Genomic DNA, 19,266 nt, shown 5'->3' with positions numbered 1-19,266 from the left:
TAAGAGTTTTGCTCTCCTGGTCAAAGTGCATCCACACATTGTTCATCTTTTTGGTGCTCATGTTCAGAAACTTCGATCTTATTGACAGAGAGGGTAGCCTATATTATAATAATTAATTATTTGTTGTTGTTTTGTTAACAATAGAAAATTTGCCTAGGTCTAATGCTACTCTGCTACAATGTTTATTACCACTACTATATACTAATAGTAGGCTACTAGGAATCTATTCTAATAGGTATTATATGCAGCTAATACTAGGCAACTAATATTATTAGCCTATTAATCATAGCTATATATATATATATATATATATATCATGTTAGGTAGCCTAATATAATATCATATAATATAATATAAAATAGCCTAATATAGCATCAAAACCTCCACCCACTCACGGGAAAGAAAGCAGTTTGAGCCAGACTGTTTATTTATTGTCTTAACCTAGCCTAAGCAATTGACTTTCAATGTAGACATAGAAACAGGATCGTAGAAATGCCCTGCAGTGAATACATTATTATTATTATTATTATTATTATTATTATTACTACTACTACTAGCCTACTATTCTCATTAGGCCTATATTATTATCACCTTGACACGAGTAGAAACTAGGCTACAGATCCACTCATGACAATGTAGCCGGCTGATTCGACTGACTCGCACTCATAACAACATAATGTAACCGGTCCGCTCGGCTGATCCAAATCACCCAGGTAGGCTACCCAGATAGCAAGCATACGTTGGCACAACGGCATATCATCCGTTGGCATGACGTTGTTTACTGACGTTGTGCCAACTTCATTTTGTCCGGTGGGGTAACGTTGTTTTGACGTTGGCACGGAGAAAATCGTCGTGCGTCACAATAGGCCTACAAAAATCCGTTTATTGCAAAACGTTGGCTTATAACCAATTGCCAACATTTTGTTTTTATTTTCCATTGCTAGTCCATACCGTGAAAATGAATGAACATTATACTTTTATTATCATGAGCAATGACTTGTTCTCCAGTAGCCTACAAGCCTGTATGGAAATGATTGCTTCCGCAATTGCGCAGCATGCCTAACAGCTGTTCTAAAACCAGTGGCCTCTCGGGGCTTGTTGCTTAATTCAAGACAGGCAGGCAATATGTTATAAATGTTAATATTATTTATAATATTTATTGACAATAACAAAAATAACAAAGAAATAAATTAATAAAAAAAAAAAAAAAAAAAAACACCAACAAGGAATTGGGGGGTGGGCTGCTCCGGTTCCTCCAGATCATGGAACTATTCTGGAAAAACAAAAGAGTTTGCTCATCGATCCATTTATCAAAACAATGCAAAGTATGTGGGGTTTGCCATATGTGCTTCTTTACTTACTCGGAGTCAGAATCGCTGGAATCCGAATCACTGAATTCCAATTGACGCAGACGCTGGCGCTGAGTAGCTGTGGAGAAAAGGAGACAACCATCAGTGACAGATTGCCCATTTAGGAGGTTATCACTGAAACTAGGCCTAGGAGGTAAGAATGTTTTTTTTTAATTATTTTTTAAAAAATGTTTACTGTCCCCATCTATTATATGAAAATGCGTTGTAACGATCTGAATTGCGTTGTATTGAGGCATGCTAGGCTATATTTTTAGTTGAAAATGCATCTCCATTTGCAAATAGCATTTTCATATTGCAATCAATCGTGAAATGCACAGCATGCACAGGCCTACTAAAGCCACACGACAAAATGTTACCTGAGAATGAATGCACGTGATGTTTGCATGAACCACGCGACATTAGGGGTGGGTTGCACCAACAAGGATTAAGTCTTAACCTGGATTAAATCAAGGTTTATCCATTAATCCAGTTGCACCAAACTTTAAATCTAGTTTAAAAGTAATCAAGATTACATTTAAACCATCCTTTTAATCTTGGCTTAGAAATTAATATAAACCTGGATTAATTTTAACCCTGTTGCTCAACTGCTTTAAACTCAGATTTAAATTTCAGTTAGGGATTAATTTTAAACCTACTGCTGAGGTGGTTTACATTTCTGAAATGGCTGCATATATCAGATGGTTTGAAGAAAATAGAGTCCCACGAAGGAAAATTAGAGACCGTCTCAACCCAATGGAGTTTTATGATGATGAGGAATTTTCAAAGAGGTACCGTTTTAACAAGGAATCTGTCCTAAGGTTAAATGAAAAAACCATGTACGCAATCAAACATGGCAGTGACCGGAATGCAGCTATACCACCTTTGCTCCAACTACTGATAGCCCTGCGGTTTTATGCTACCGGTTGCTTCCAGATGGTGGATAAATCAACCGTGAGTAGGATTGTTGAAAGGGTATCAGAAGCCATTGCAGCTTTAAAAGACCAGTATGTCAGATTTGGCCCAACAGGAGAAACATCAGCTGGTTTTTATAGAAGAGCTGGTTTTCCTGGAGTGCTGGGAGCAATTGACTGCACTCATATCCCCATTAAAAACCCTGGTGGAGAAAATGGTGAGCTTTTTCGCAACAGAAAGGGCTACTTCTCTATTAATGTTCAGGTTGTGTGTGATGAGAAGGCCCTTATCACCAACATTGTAGCCCGGTGGCCAGGATCAACTCACGACAGCAGGATCTTTGATAATAGCCACCTCTGTGCTCTAATGGAGAGAAATGCATTTCAAGGCCACCTAGTAGGTGACAACGGATATCCCTGTCGCACATACTTGATGACGCCTCTTTTAAACCCTCAAACACCAGCGGAGAGACGATACAATGCCAGCCACATTGAAGCAAGAGGTCTTGTGGAGAGAGTGTTTGGAATTTGGAAACGAAGGTTTCCTTGCTTACATGATGGACTTCGAACAAAGCTAGAGACAACATTAAAAGTCATTGTGGCAGTAGCAGTGCTGTACAATTTCGGAAAGAGAGTTTGAGCTGCCAGAGGAGGCTGAAGAGGATCCCCATGAGGACCGTGCACATGGCCAAGAGGAGCATGCCACGGCTAATGGAAATGCTGTTCGAAGAACCTTGATAGATAACCATTTCACTGCATAGTTAAGGTGTGTATGATCAGGTTTATAACTAGATGTACCGCGTAGCGGTACAAAATATGACCGCCGCTCAGTCCTGCACATCCATTCCGCGAAAATAAATCATATTAATGAATTTGTCTCCATCTTCTACTCCATCCCCCACTCTTGAAACTTTTGTGTATGCTTGTTTGGAATGTGTGTTTGCACACATTCCGCACACAAAGTAGCCTACTGGCGCTGCAAAGGTGAATAGATTTGTTTCTGGGCCAAAAAATCTGTAACATTGTTATAAAACCTTTAAAATCTCTAAACAATCACAAGTAGGGCAGTTCATCATAGTCCATCCATTGCAACTGGACTGATGAAAGGTACACCTGTAGGCTACATTGTATTTGGGAAAAGCAGAAGGTAGCAGCATAATGTATTTATTTATTTATTATTAAACTAAAACAATCCCTGTCAGTTCCATGCAGTTTTCAACAGCTATCAAGAAGAGAGGTCATGTCATGGATTTTTGTGAATGTTTCTTCTTCTACATATGCATAGGTTTAGTCATCTAGTTCAAATTATATTCAGCTTTATTGTCAATGCACAAATTAAATACCAGTAGTCTAAAACAAAATGCCGTTTTACCCAGTGGTGCAAATAACTGACATGTCCAAAAGGGCCTTCATGAAATGCGTTGCGAGACTGTTCATACACATTTTAACGGGCAAAGTTGAAGAGCTACTCTCCGTTATTGTTTGTGCAAATAATATGCTGATTCATGTTCCCTTGCATTTTGCAACCATGAGGTCCATGGTTAAGCTCAATCTTTTGACGCAATCTTTTGATTTTCACCCAGCCTAGTCCATGGTAGGCGCCCGATAGAAATATTGTTTAATTTTGCGATTGAGATATCCACGCACTGGCGCCCCCCCTGCGACGTGTTCGCCCCCCGGTTTTAGAGCTATTCTAAATGCAAAAATGCATAGACATTGCATGACAAAACCGTGACTGTTAACAAACTATAAGCTATATAAGGTAGGCCCTATGCTAGGCCTATTACACAACACAAATTGTCACCAGGCTATGCTGGCGACCCAAATAAAATATCCGTTGGAACCAATGGCTTACACCTTACAGTATCAAGCTGCCACCTCTTGGCGAAAAGTTAATAGTTTTGCATATCAGTAGTAATACATTTCACGTAGCTGTGAATCACGGAAAGGGCGAATGAAGTGGACACTTCTAAATGGAACCCAACCCACTGTACAGTAACTCAAGGTCTGTGGCTAAAGCAGCCATAATGAAAGCGTTATCATTGTTTGGATACTTCACACACACGTGTTTTTTAATCGCATAGACTACAACTACCAAGCTGGAATCAAAGCACATCGACTCCCCTCTCACACCCTAAACACGCACTTCGAACAAACAAAAAGCGCCTCAGTCTCACGGAATAGCCATAGGCAAAACTGTATCTGACCGGTGTAACGTTGGTATTAAATCATCCATCGCAAAGAATGATTTTTGTAGCACGTGCAACAAATATGTGTAGGTACAGCCCTGCCCTGAATACATCTCAACGTGCGCTCTAAAACATCTGGTTTAAATGGAGATGTAGATCATCACGGGATCATAGACAGGTTATCTTTCAGGTAGCCTAGGCCTATATATTTTCCATTAAAAAACCATCACGTAGCGAACGTGTTGTGGCTAACTCACTTAGCTCCTGTTAGTAGCCTAGGTTATGGTCATAAGCAAATGAGATGACAGTCGAAAGATACAATTAGTGCTGTTATCGATTTGCTTGGTAGCCTATAAACGCATTTATGGTTTTCTACAAATACATCAATAATCAAATTGGCCTCCATCACTCAACCATGCTAACGGTAACATTATTTTACCTACGTTCTGCTATTGATAGGATTAACGTAGCCTACCTGCAGTAAAAAACAAGCATGTCCGATAAACATTCTCAGATTTATTTCGGCTTCAAGAGGAAATGGGAATTACATTTCATGCAGAAATCATCCTACCCTTAGACGTTCTCTGCGGTAAACTACTGTAGCCTACAGTCTTGTCCTTATAGGAAGCATAGTGTCTTTCTAACCCACTTTAGATTAACTTCCAACAAAATTACGTCTCACTGCAACGATGCGCCATCTAGTGGACAAACGACTACTTATCGCCAATACTGGAAATGCAGCCATGATGATGATGATGAATATTTATTTTGGCTTTCTTTTAATCCTACTGAATTTGTAATTATGTATCAGCCGTTCTAATACCGATAGTATGTGGGTGCCTGTGTGTGTGTGTGCATGTGTATATGTGTGCACCACCATCTACAGGCCAATGAGTGTAGAGTCACTAAATGTACACATAACTTAATTTTTTAGACCCCCCCATGGATGAAATTCTACGAAACTTGGCATACCCCCAGAGAATGTCAGGTTAATCATACACATAAAATTTGGTGCAGTTCTGAACGTCTTTACTGAAGAGAGGGGCGATTAAAGCAGAATGATATTGCATTTTCATTTTTTACCGGGGGGGTGCAAATCACAAATGAGTGATTATGGGCTAAGTTGATGTGGGCCCTTGAGACCAACATACCATAAAAATTTCTTCATCCTCGGTGCCACGGTTCAGGTAGTTATTTAGGAAAAACTGCATTTTTTGGGTTTCGGGGGGCCCAGCGCGGAGGGGGAGTGGCCCCCGGGGACCAAACGAAATTTTTCCGTAAAAGTCTAGTGGGGCTACATACCCACCAAATTTCATGTGCTCCGGTGTTTCGGTGCCCCAGGTATCGTTGACCAAAATTTCAGGAAGTAGATGACGGGAAAAAAAAAAAAAAAAAAAAAAAAAAAAAACTTTGACAATCCCTATATGACCGCTTCGCTAGCTTCGCTAGCGGCGGTCATAATAAATCTATGTTCATATAACATATATAATCTTAAAATAATCATGTGCATATTCAAGCAGTTTAATGCAATAGTAGTACAGTGTTAACTTTATGTTCTTGTGTGTTCTTTTTGTTTAGGTCATGGGATTCAGCACTCATGTAGCCACCTATGCAGCCTACCTGCCTCTTACAAACATTTGCAGCCCAGCCACCTAACCACCTGCTGGCTGATATGCAGACATCTATTGTTTTCATTTATTACTGACCATTGATTAAAGACAGGAATCTGTCTACGAAGTCTAAAGAGAGAGTTACATGTTTTTTTTTTCACCTTAAAAATATGCTCTGATATGGTTGCCTTCATTTCACTGCAATTAATATAAGAACAGAGGTGTAGTATATTGAAATTCACAGAGTAATTAGAACTGTTCAATCAATAAAAATATTTAATTATTTTAAACAGGTCAGATAAATAAATAAAACAACACATTCTCAATTGATATACATAGGCCTACACTTCATTGAAAAGCATCTCCACTGGTTGTAAACCTGTCTTGAGTGTATCTTTTTGAAGCTGCAGTACTTCCTTCTGTAAAACAAGCACTTCTCTCTGCAATATTGCATTTTTAATTTGAATCATATTTTTCTCTTTCTCCAATTTCAATACTTCAAAATGATATTCAGTTAAGTCTCTCTTATGCCTCTTGCTGTTTGAGGGGCTGATTGGAGCTGAACAGACTGATTTCGGGGACAGGGTTGGTCCCTCGCAGATACTTTGTGTCATGATGGCAGGAGCAGAGAGGGCAGGCATCGTATCTCCATCATTGAGTTCTGAAATACAAACACGTTTGAAACTTAACAGTTTGGTACGGCACAATAAATAAATGAAGAAAACGTTAGCTGTAGCCTAGGCTACTGTTAGATGTAACGTCAGGTGGCGACACAGATGAAACATTGTTACACTGAACTAGCCTAGCCTAGTCAAAGTTACAGTTAGGTCTAACGTTACATTTGCGTAGCCAAAACGTTAGGCTAAATTAGGCTACATCGTTAACGTTAAGCACACACATTAAACATAACGTTATTTCGCAAGCTATGTATGCCTACAGCTACATTTGCTAAAACGGTAGCATTAGCCTACAATTATTATATGATAATAATAACGTTACATAGTTGTGTGAACAAGCTCGGCGACTCACCTTCGAAGCTGGATGTTGCTAGCACTGGCTGATCAGCAATGGCATCGTCGTCAAAGGGATTTGGTAAGGGGGTTATTTGCTGTGGAATCATCTGGACTATCTTTGCTGACAACACATCCATTTCTCCAGATGGGGGGCCTCTTCCGGTGAGAAAAGTGTCCCTTCTTTCCTTGGCAGCGTCTTTTTTCGCCTTTGCTTTCAGGTTTTTCCAGCAGGCTTTTAGGTTGTTCACATCACGCTTGTCCTTGATCCCCACAGAGCCATTGAAACTTGTGCAGAGCTTGACCCATGTCTCTTCTTTTTTTGTCAGAGTGTAATTATCGGTTCGTTTGTCTTCAATTATTTTTGCCTGTTGTTCCATTAATTGATATAATAAGTGTTTTTCGTGAGTTGTGAAATTTGAGCTCCGTACTCGCTGCGACATTTTCCTTAGGACAGGCGTTAACGTTAGTCCATAGAACGTTTTAAATATTTAAAATGTATGCGATCTTTGGCTTCGCGAGCGTTTGCTTGCTACTTATGAGACCGTTTACAAAAGTAGGCTTATGATTCAAGAGAATAGCCTAAAATTGTCGCTCGCTTATGTACACTGATCCATCATGGCGGACTATAATCACCGATCAAGGTTTTAATCGCAGGTTAAGGTTTTTATCGTGGATTTGTTAAATCATGCTTAAAATTAAGTGGTGCAACATAGCTTGAATTAAATTTAAACCTAGATTTACAAAACCTTGATTAGGCCTAAACCAAGATTAATTTAATCCTTGTTGGTGCAACCCACCCTAAATTAGCTTAGCTTAAGTGCTTGTCCTGTATTTCTGTTGATATCAGGCAGTTCATCACTCCAAAATGAACATAAGCTCTTTTTCCATCATATATGTATTTATAATACCCTTTCCACGGGTAAAGAGACAGGAATCAGAACTTACCAATGAAGAAATTGAGGAGTTTGCGGCAAATTAAAATGAATGTTAACATTGCAAACCCTCTGTCACTTTGCTTATTGGCTAACTAGGATAACGTTAGCATTCATGGGTTTCATCAGGTCCCTTTCCACAGGTGTATTAATCAAGCACCATGCAGTCTGCATTCATAATCATGGTGCTTAATGTTATACACCTGTGGAAAGGGACCTGGTGAAACCCATGAATAGATGCACATACTCACACAGATGGTAATGTCAACGGCTAACGAGGATAGCGTATCCATAGAAAGATCGGCTCTTCGCCCTCTCGCTATTACTTGTTCCTACCTGTTGATTAACGTTAACATGAAGGGAAGGGGAAATCAGAACTTACCAATGAGTGAATTGAGGAGTTCACTGCCGGTGTTGTGGACTGAAGAGCCGCCCTCACCCCTGCTGCGACAGCTCGCTCGATGGCTCCTGCTATATCCTCTGATACAATCGCCATTTTATCCGCTGGTTCGCTACAGGCAGAGACGGTTGATAAAGCTAGTTCTAGCCTTTGCTACAGGCTTCGTGTTTTTCCTTGGGGAGGAGAACGTCGTGTAGTCGTAGGCTACTGGAGGCGGGGTTAATGATCCATTTCGACATTTAAGTCCAACATTTATATTTATATTTAAATATAAATGTCAGACTATATATATATATATATATAAATATAAATATAAATGTATATATTTAAATATAAATGTCAGTGTGTGTATATATATATATATATAGCCTATATATATATATTTATATGTGTGCTAACATTTAAATTTGATATTTATATTTAGCATTTATATTTAACATTTATATTTATATTTAACATTTATATTTAATATTTCACTTCATATTTTTCCCTTGTACAAAATCTTATCCTAGAAAAATATATTGTAATTTTTACACCAATCTGTCTGTAAATGTGTGAAAAAGAGATCATTTAAAATTGTGGCACTCTTTTTTTACATGTTTTGATGCTAAATGTGCTGAAACTGTGCTGGATAAAACAATATGCCTTAATTTACAAACGGCACCCCATACTGTGACAATTTGTGTTGTGTAATAGGCCTAGCATAGGGCCTACCTTATTATATAGCCTAGCTTATAGTTTGTTAACAGTCACGGTTTTGTCATAACTCCCTCTATGCATTTTTGCATTTAGAATAGCTCTAAAACCGGGGGGCGAACACGTCGCAGGGGGGGCGCCAGTGCGTGGATATCTCAATCGCAAAATTAAACAATATTTCTATCGGGCGCCTACCATGGACTAGGCTGGGTGAAAATAAAAGATTGCGTCAAAAGATTGAGCTTAACCATGGACCTCATGGTTGCAAAATGCAAGGGAACATGAATCAGCATATTATTTGCACAAACAATAACGGACAGTAGCTCTTCAACTTTGCCCGTTAAAATGTGTATGAACAGTCTCGCAACGCATTTCATGAAGGCCCTTTTGGACATGTCAGTTATTTGCACCACTGGGTAAAACGGCATTTTGTTTTAGACTACTGGTATTTAATTTGTGCATTGACAATAAAGCTGAATATCATTTGAACTAGATGACTAAACTTATGCATATGTAGAAGAAGAAACATTCACAAAAATCCATGACATGACCTCTCTTCTTGATAGCTGTTGAAAACTGCATGGAACTGACAGGGATTGTTTTGTTTAATAATAAATAAATAAATACATACCTTTTGCTTTTCCCAAATACAATGTAGCCTACAGGTGTACCTTTCATCAGTCCAGTTGCAATGGATGGACTGTGATGAACTGCCCTACTTGTGATTGTTTAGAGATTTTAAAGGTTGTATAACAATGTTACAGATTTTTTGGCCCATGAACAAATCTATTCACCTTTGCAGCGCCAGTAGGCTGCTTTGTGTGCGGAATTCCAAACAAGCATACACAAAAGTTTCAAGAGTGGGGGATGGAGTAGAAGATGGAGACAAATTCATTAATATGATTTATTTTCGCGGAATGGATGTGCAGGACTGAGCGGCGGTCATATTTTGTACCGCTATGCGGTACATCTAGTGCTAATAAAATTATTAAGCCTATTTGGAGAGAGAGAGATGTTTATAGCCTAAAGCAAGACTTAAAGCAATAAAAATGTATGTGCCTGAAGTTATCAGACATTTATGAGGACGTCATATACTGTTGTCTCATTGCCTATTTTCAAATCTTAAGCATACCAGCTCACGCCTGAATTTAGGCACGGTGCCTGAACACTTTAAGCCTGATAATGTGACAATATGTCTGTCATCGTGTGATAACGAAAATATGACTAGACTGTTCTGAGCAGGTGTTGTCGGTGAACAGGCTGTAACTATTGGATAAGTTCAGACACTCATGAACAACTGATGCAAATTATCTGGGCAACATTTCTCTAACAGCAGTCAAGTTGTCATTGTTTGTGTCAAACAATTTGTGAATTTGTTGTAACATTAAAGGGGTGGTTCAGGATTTTGGACATAAGACCTCATTTCCAAGTAAGCAAGTGTGATATTTATCAGTGGAGACCGTTTTCAACACGTTTCATCCAGCCCTTCTAATTGCAGAGTTCGCAGGTGCTAGGCTAGCGCAAGTCAACGGTATGTGCTAGCCTGCCACTAAAGACAGTCTTACCCACTCTAAACTATATTGTCTTAAGTGAAATCTCATTGTTAAGTAATGATTTTGACATAAATAGATATGTTTTCTTAGAAAATATAAGTATTTTATCATTGTCCCTTAATTTCATCTCAGTCCTGTTACTTTCACCAAATCCCCCTATAAAATAATGGTACAAACTAGAAGTGACATAATTTCAAGGAAGTGACATCATTTAGAAGAAGCAGATTCCACAGTGTAAGAAAGGGTAACTTTCTCTCTTCTTAAATGTCCTATTTTTCATGTTGTATCAGGGTTGTGAGAGAGGGGCAAGCATACAACATCAGTCCTGTTACCATTTTATAAACAATTATTTAGCAATACTGATATTACCAATATCTAGAAGTAATAACCTTTCAGATTACATACCATGTGCCTTCCTAACCTTGACCTGTTAGCTAGAAATGAGCAATTTAGCATGAAATCATCAGTCCTGTTACCATCAGTCCTGTTACTATCCTACAATATTCTATGTAATAAGTGAATGGTAAAAAAAAAATGCATAGCTTGAGATGGCCCAACACAATTTCTTGTCATGTTAAGATGTGTTAATTAAATGGGCATTGAAAAAAATCAGTTTAAAACAATTATATTTTTCACATTTTTAAAGTTGAAAAGGCACCGATTTCGTGGAATGACCCTTGAAACTCTGAGCCTAACTAGTATAACTTTGTATACACTTGTTACTTAGGCCTACTTTGATAAATATAAAATATTTCTGAGTCTGACTATGGCATAGCTTTAGCTCCCCACCCAAGTAGGCTAATGATTAGAAGAAGAAAAAAAAAACAAGCTTGATCAAGGACCCGGTCCGGCCCGGCCCGAGGATAGTGGCTGGAAAGTTCGGGCTCGGGCTCGGGCAGAGAATCTAAACTCTAGCCTATAGCCATGATGAAATAAACGGCCACATGCGCTGGTACTTATGTAAAAATAAAATAGCATTTTGTCAATCATCATAAATAACACATTGGAGACATACCGTTGAGTATTTACTAAAATAATTGTCAACATTCATGCCGTTCGTAGCCTTCAATCTCCATACATAACACAGTGGAGACATACGGTCGAATATTTAATTGTTTATTTTTCAACACGCCAGTCAAAACAGCGAAATCGCAAACAGACTATTATTTTGATAAGCTTTGTACTACTTTTCGGCCGTCATTGCCAAAAGCCGGAAGTAAACCGGAAACATAATTTTGCTTATTTAGGCCAGAGAATGTCTAATAAGGGACTGTCCGTAGACGGGCTCTGTTTAGGCTTAGGCTGCCGTCTCCCAACTGTGTATAATACGACTCCAGGAAGAGGCAGATACGGCTCTGGGAAGAGGTGACTGCTGCTGCCATCTAGTGGATCAAAATGACTTTTCCAGGGCCCAGTTAAAACTTGCAGGGTCAGATATCACATGGGGTTATTTCAGTCATATTCTATTTTAGGAGCCTTGTTCCAGGCAGCCTGAGGAGTATACATGGTATACACATATTCAGAGTGACCTGAAACAATCAGAGCAGAAAGGTCATGTAATCATCATGGGTAGACTGAAAATGGACACAAGTGGTGTGCAGTCTCTCCTGTAGCCAAAAAGAACAGGTGGCAGGAAATGGGGAACTGCTGCGGAGTCCAGTCTGAAAATAACCTCATGAACAAAAATGTTCTGGTGAAAGAAAAAGCGGAGAACCCTGGAGTTGTCGGAAAGAGTGATGGCACACCTCGGGCGAGTGTGGAAGAAGGGTACAAAAGCAATGCAATGCCTGGGAATGGTTCAGAGAGAACACAAGTGAAAAGGTAAATAATAACACATTGTTTATTAACGCACAATATGTCATTTAACTGCCTGAATAATCTTTAAATAGGTCTGCATAAATTATGTTGCCAAAACACTGTCAGCTCACTATGTCCAATGTAAACAACATTTCCCACAATGCGTCTGCACCAGGAAGTGTTTGAAATCGTTAGTATTTTCTGGGATTAGTAGTAGGTGGATTAGCTGACATGCTTTCTATTTTTCACGACTGATTTTTGTGTAAATAACAGAAAATGCATTACCCCGGTAAGACGACACTTTGATACCCCTTACAGTTGCTCTACCCAGTCAAATGCCAAGTTACCTAGATGAATCCAACTAGCTAGATAGCTAGCTAGTCTGCCATGTTTATGCTACAAAAACAGCAAATCTGCAGCAGCAGCCACCGCTAAGAAACAGACAAAACACTAAATAGCCTAACGTTACCTCTCTAATTGTTACAAATGTATATTGTCAAGCCCATTTTAAAATCTGCAAAAATGTAGTGTAATGTAGCTATAGTTGTGAGCTATACGGTTAATGCCAGCGTTTCTAGTTAAGTGAACATTGTGCAAGTCGGTGACGTTTTGTATTGATGCCTGTGGTGATGACAGCGCCGTCCCTAGGAATGAGGTCCATCCGGTGCCTGTGAGGACTATGCCTGCGGTTCATCTGGATCCAGATGGTCGAACAGATTCTGTCAAACAAAATACATGCCTACAAAAGTCAACATTAGGCCTGCCATCTACTTCCCACTTGGACTGTCTGGCCAAAAGAGCTAAAATACAAGAGTGTAACCGGTATTATCTCTGAACAAATATCCTACTTTTGTGTGTTACTTTTGTGTGACAAGTGAAAGTACATTAATGTGTAACCTGTGAAAGAGTTTTTTTTCTCTGCAGAACTACAGTCCAACTCTTTGTTTTTAACCACAGTCTAAGATTTAGGGATGACCCCAACGTGAATTGTTCATCACTGAGAGAGGGCGATGCTGTAGAGAGCTGCAAAGAGACTGCTGGACCAAATAATGAAAACCTGCTTAGACTGGCGAGAAGCATGGACAAGACTACCCCAGCACCGCTGTCAACATCTCAGGACAAAGCCGCTGAACAGATGCGCTCAGAGGAACAGGAGACGAACAAACTGAAGGTTCCCGTCAGCTCCGTAATGCCAGAAGATGACAATAGGTATTCCTGAAACACAGTATAAGTATAAGTATATATACTTTTTTGATCCCGTGAGGGAAATTTGGTCTCTGCATTTAACCCAATTGGTGAATTAGTGAAACACAAACAGCACACAGTGAACACACAGTGAGGTGAAGCACACACTAATCCCGGCGCAGTGAGCTGCCTGCTTCAACGGCGGCGCTCGGGGAGCAGTGAGGGGTTAGGTGCCTTGCTCAAGGGCACTTCAGCCGCGGCCCACTGGTCGGGGCTCGAACCGGCAACCCTCCGGTTACAAGTCCAGAGTGCTAACCAGTGGGCCACGGCTGCCCAGTTGGGTGCTTGAATCTGTGTGAGAACAAACAAAGTGGTTACTCAAAGATTTAAATGTTTTTGTTGTTGTTCTTAATGTTGTTTCCTAGTGAAGAAGACCTGTACAGGGGAGAGGATGAAATTGAGAAGGAGCGAAATGCAAAAGACGACACGTGTCCCAGGATTCAGGCAGAGTGTGGGTGAAACAGTTTCATAGCTCAATGTCTCTCATAAGCTCCACATTTGTTTTAGAAGATATTTTCCTCACTCACTCTTACTCACACTTACCTTTCTAAGTTCTTCTACATAGGACTTCAGTTTTGCCACTAGTAGATTCACTGAACCAATAGCGAATTGCCTAGGATAACAGCATGAAAAAGACTGAAACTCAAACTGTTGGTGTCTTCCTCATGAAGAGTCTGTGTTTCTTTTTGCCAGTGGTTTCAGAGGGTCAGTGCAGTGTGGAAGGCCCAGTGGAACTCCTGTCCTATAGTCAAAGAGAGTGGAGGGGAAACACCGCCAAAAGTGTCCTTATCAGAAAGGTCAGTGCAGACAGAGGGTGTAACATCTTGGGAGGAATGAATGCAATTCATTTTTATTCAATACATTTTGTCTTTTCACAGTTTTTCTGATACCAGAAAAATGAGAAAGAAAAGGCACAGGCACAGGCATTTTGTTGTCCAGTGTGTAATGATTGATTGAAATTACACAGTGATTTGACTACAAGATGTGTTGTTTGAAGGCAAAATTTGCTTTTGCTGCATGTTTTAAATGTTTTGAGAGGGTATGAGCCTTTTGCAAGCAACATGTGTTATTGTGGTCAGAGTGCTTTTGTTTAGACCTGCGTGTTAATTGTTTTGAAAACATGATGTCAGAGTTGACAAAAACATTAAAGGAATCAAGAAAAACTGCAATACTATGTCATGTGAAGATATTCTAGTGGTGAAACCTTGCTATGCTTTTTTCTTTTGGATCCTAGGGTTATGAGATGATATCCTATGATTTTGAGTATCTACGCAGGGTGAGGGGGGACAACTACTGTGCACTAAGGGCCACCCTCTTTCAGCTTCTCACTCAGTCCACTCAACTTCCAGCCTGTATAGCAGACCATGACTTCAGCCTGGTGTGTATCATTTGTAATGACAAGTCAAGTCAAGTTTATTTATATACTGCATTTCCTACACAGAGGTCATTCAATGTGCTTTACATAAACATAAAGCAAACAGTAATAGCAAATAAAAGCATAGGGAGGGCAATACTCAAAGAATAATTTAAAAAGTAAAGATCATAATAAAAAAGAAATCATAAAACACACAAGGAAAAAACATTGAAAAAATAAAGAATAATTCAAAAGACAAAATGAAAGACACAAGATAGAATAATTTAAAGGCAGATTCAGAATTTGTAACTTTTATGCAGTTAGCAGAAGTATAGTATAGTATAGAGTCTTTATTGTCCTATAAGGATATTGTTTTTCACACACATCATTAGATTCCATGCAGGATATACACAGCCTCACACATATCACATATAACATATAACATAACAACCCCCCCCCCCCCCCCCCGCCCCCTCTAGTTTCCCTCCCTCCTCAACACAATACAAGCAAAAAGGTGGACAGTGCAGACAAACATAAACACAAAGAATAGGGGGGATGGATGAGAAGGCATCTGAGAACAGTTTGGTCTTAAGTCTAGATTTAGAACTGGCTACAGTTGGGGCCTTTTTGATACCATCCGAAAGTTGGTTCCAGAGCTGACAGTGTTGCTCTGCATTGAGATAGATGGGAAGACTTATATTCTGTATTTTTCTTTCATTGTACAGTGGCCTAAACAGCTTCTATCGGTAAAGGATCTGGTAGATCAGTGGAGATTCCCCTTTGCTAGTGGTAGAAGCACCACGGGAGGCGTGGAACAACTGGAGCATTATCTACAGCTCCTCAAGAGACGGGTCAGTGCTATATCTGTGTCTTATCAAACACTCTAGTCTCATTCCATTGTGAAGTCGAACAACGTTGCATAGCACGTAAGTGCCTACTATTCTTAGATAGATAGATAGATAGATAGATACTTTATTGATCCCCAGGGGAAATTCAAGCAAATCGCAACATCTTGGTATCCATCTGTAACAATTTCACTTGGATGATGATGGTGATGGGGGCTGTTTATTTAAAAATTCTGATAAAAGACGCTTCTTTCAGCCCGTGTCTCCCTCTCTCTCCTCAGTGGCAGGGGGCAGTGGAGGCCCGCGGGCAGCAGGACAGGGAGGCTCTATGCCAGCAGGTCTTCCAGGGTGGGGAGGAGGAGTACGGGTTGCTGGAGGCCGTCAAGTTCCTCATGCTGCGGACCGCCGTGGAGCTGCACGGCGCCAGCGAGCGCGGCGAGAGCGTGCCCGAGTTCTGCTGGCTCCTGTTTGCCAGAGACTCCTCCCGTTGCCCCAGGACCCTTCTGACCAACCACCTGCTGCATGTGGGCTCCAGCGGAGGGCTAGAGCAGGTCAGAGCCCCCCTGTGTTGGACAGCGAGCTGACGGTTCTCTCCTAGGCATAAGAAACTATTAGAACGATTGGAAATACATAGAATAACTAAATAGTACAAATGGGGATATTCATGGATGTAGAACATTGCTGTTCTGTTTCAGAACCCTGGCCAGTGACAGCTGTGCTTACTGCACCGCTGAACCATCTTGTATTAGTACAAGAGAAGAAAACTGTATGATTCATAAACATTTATAGCATTTTAATTACATGCTAACATTTAAGCAGAAAGAGAATACAATAGTCCATGCTTTTAAAGTGGGTGGTAGTAATAATGATAGAGGCTAGGGGGAGAGAAGGCATCCCTGACTGTGGACTCCTTGTGCTGAGGGCACGAGGGCGTAATGTTAGGTTATTATGGGTCGATGTGCATGTACAAAGGTGTTGTAAAGAGTTTGAGTGGGTTGATGGAGTTAAAGACAGAGCTGAAGTCTATGAACAGGATATATGTGTAGGTGTTTGGTGATTTCAGGTGTTGCAAACAGGGGCGTAGCAAGCGTGGGGGTTATGGATGTTATAACATGCACACTTTTGCTGAAACACGATTCTACTAGCAACAATATGTTAAACAACAATGTGGTTTCCTGTAACTATCAATGGAAACAGCATAGAAACTGCATATAATCATAGTCTTTAAATTGACATTAAGTTGGCTATATGCAACACAATTTATTTATATATTCCCTTTGCATATGTTTGGGTAGACTTCAAATGAGCTTACAGTTCTGTCATTATTCTGTGTCCTTTACATTTATTTAATAGGCATTATAGTTAGGCATATTAATAGCTCAGTGATACCTCGAAATTAGGCTGTTGTCTGTTAGGCAATTTATTGTAGCCTGCTAAACCCATGTGTACAAAACATAATTTCTGAAATGTTTTCTTCATTTATAACATGAGATATGTCTCCATGTAGGGTAGTGTCAAGTAGTGAAGTGATAGCAGGTAGATAATGTAGGCCTACATGTCACATGAGCCACATAGATGAGGGGCGCTGCTTGTTCTGTCCCTCCCAAACTGCATTAAAATGGTGTTACTTATGGAGGTTACTTATTTTGTCATTTAGCCTTATTATCCATATTTAAAGATATTATCTTCCCTTGTTTGCACTGCAGGTGGAGATGTTTCTCCTTGGCTACTCCCTGCAGCAGACTATTCAGGTCTACCGGCTCTATAAAGCAGACACAGAGGAGTTTGTCACCTACTATCCTGATGACCACATAGAGGACTGGCCTCACCTTTGCCTACTGACGGAGGACGACAGGCACTACAATGTTCCAGTCCCTAGAGCACAGAAAGTATCTAAGCGGAACTCCGCAAGCAGGCCTGTATGGCGTGAGCCCTCAGGGACAACACCTATGCATGGACACTCCAACAACACAGGGAAGACCTACGTCTAACTTATTATACCATATATGCCCAACTCTGACAATCAAGAGTGTGGAACTAAATTATCCGATGCAAATCTTCCTTTTAGGATAGGTATGTGTATGTAAGATGCAATGATATGTTTTCGGTTTTAATTATGTGGTTGTATAAATGTATTAGTAGTATTCTGGTAGTGATGGTTTAATCATATGTTTTGTGCTGTAGTTTTAATGTTTACAATGCTCCTTTAATCCGAAACAGATTATTTTTATCCTTTTATTATCATTTTTAAATCTGTTTTTTTTTTTTATTAAGTTGTACTGATAGATACAATATATTGCTGCCAGGAGCCTGGATCTCTTTCAGTGAATGAGTAACAAGAATAAATCAATTTGTTTACCTCTGAGATGAAAATCTATTTCTTCAATTGTGCATATTTGTTGTTGTTGGTCAGTGTTTTTATGTGGGGAGTTCAAGTACTAAATTCATGTAATGTCACCTGCAGTCAGATACTCCATTCCTCACTTTTTGGTTTAACTTTTCTGTCATCGTTATTTTGAAAAAGTAGAACTGCTTTGAAATGCCAGTGAACTTAATCATTAAGGTCACAACTTATCTGGATGCCAACACAGAGGATTGCCACATGCCCCCTAGCAGATATTCTCCCACACTGTAACCTTAACCTGATGGGTCCAGGATATGGTGGAATGTCAAGAGCAGTTGTTGCGAAACTCTGTGTGTGTTAGTGTGCGTTGTAGTCTATGTGCAGTCAACGGTGTGTTTATGAAAGGTTTGGCTCTGTACTTCGGAGAGGCGGTAGTAACAAAAACTGTCCTGTCCTGTTAGTAGTGTCCCGAGACACCCAGCCACAGTCATTGGACAGTGTCTGAGTGTCACAGGACAGTGTCTGAGTGTCACAGGACAGTGGCTAGGTGTCTGGGGACACTACTAATAGGCAGTGTTGGGCAAGTTACTTCAAAAGTGTAATGCATTATTTATTACTTGTTACAGTCCTCTCAAAGTAATTTGTTACATTATAATATTACTGTCTTTGAATTGTAAGGCATTACACTACGTTTACATTACTTCACCAAAATAACAGGAAATATGGATTTGGTGTTCTCAATAGATCTTCATGTGTTCAATGCAGCTCATTACACGGCAGGAGGTGATGTGGTATGGCATAATGACTGAGATAGGCTTAAGGCTAACAAAAGAACAATATAATGGTTGCAGTAATGGCTCATGGGACAATGTAGGTAGGCCCCAAAGGCCAAAGGTCACTCACAACTTAATATAGTAAAATATAGCCATAGTGAAATTGTATGTTGACTTTAAATGGTTCTCATCATTGCTGGTTGCCTTTCCTTCCACTTACAGTGGTGTAGACTTAATGCAAATAGTTTGAGAATA

General features: G+C 39.9%; 1 protein-coding gene across 6 annotated transcripts; it reads left to right on the top strand.

The window, feature by feature from the left end:
• The first annotated feature begins 11,672 nt into the window (after positions 1 to 11,672).
• Positions 11,673 to 18,259, top strand: otulinb (OTU deubiquitinase with linear linkage specificity b). 6 transcript variants are annotated; one of them, XM_076295386.1, is made up of 9 exons: positions 11,673 to 12,474; positions 13,087 to 13,272; positions 13,408 to 13,659; positions 14,061 to 14,146; positions 14,389 to 14,492; positions 14,930 to 15,073; positions 15,775 to 15,900; positions 16,151 to 16,445; positions 17,601 to 17,802. In XM_076295386.1, the coding sequence occupies exons 1-9, from the start codon at positions 12,290 to 12,292 to the stop codon at positions 17,660 to 17,662; spliced, it is 1,440 nt and encodes a 479-aa protein (XP_076151501.1). In that variant the 5' UTR covers positions 11,673 to 12,289; the 3' UTR covers positions 17,663 to 17,802. The 6 variants fall into 6 exon arrangements, with proteins under 6 accessions (XP_076151501.1, XP_076151499.1, XP_076151500.1 ...); XM_076295384.1 differs by having other exon boundaries at positions 11,982 to 12,474; positions 13,414 to 13,659; positions 16,176 to 16,445; positions 17,601 to 18,259; XM_076295385.1 differs by having other exon boundaries at positions 11,983 to 12,474; positions 13,099 to 13,272; positions 16,176 to 16,445; positions 17,601 to 18,259.
• Positions 18,260 to 19,266: the final 1,007 nt, after the last annotated feature.

Source organism: Alosa pseudoharengus, unplaced genomic scaffold (assembly GCF_046254945.1).
Source record: "Alosa pseudoharengus isolate Yale_2024_CS ecotype anadromous, Long Island Sound unplaced genomic scaffold, YU_APseudo_1.1 YU_APseudo_1.1_scf_2, whole genome shotgun sequence".
In the NCBI taxonomy this organism is placed as follows: domain Eukaryota; kingdom Metazoa; phylum Chordata; class Actinopteri; order Clupeiformes; family Clupeidae; genus Alosa; species Alosa pseudoharengus.
Note: the sequence above shows the minus strand (reverse complement) of the source record. Positions and strands in the feature narration are given on the sequence as shown.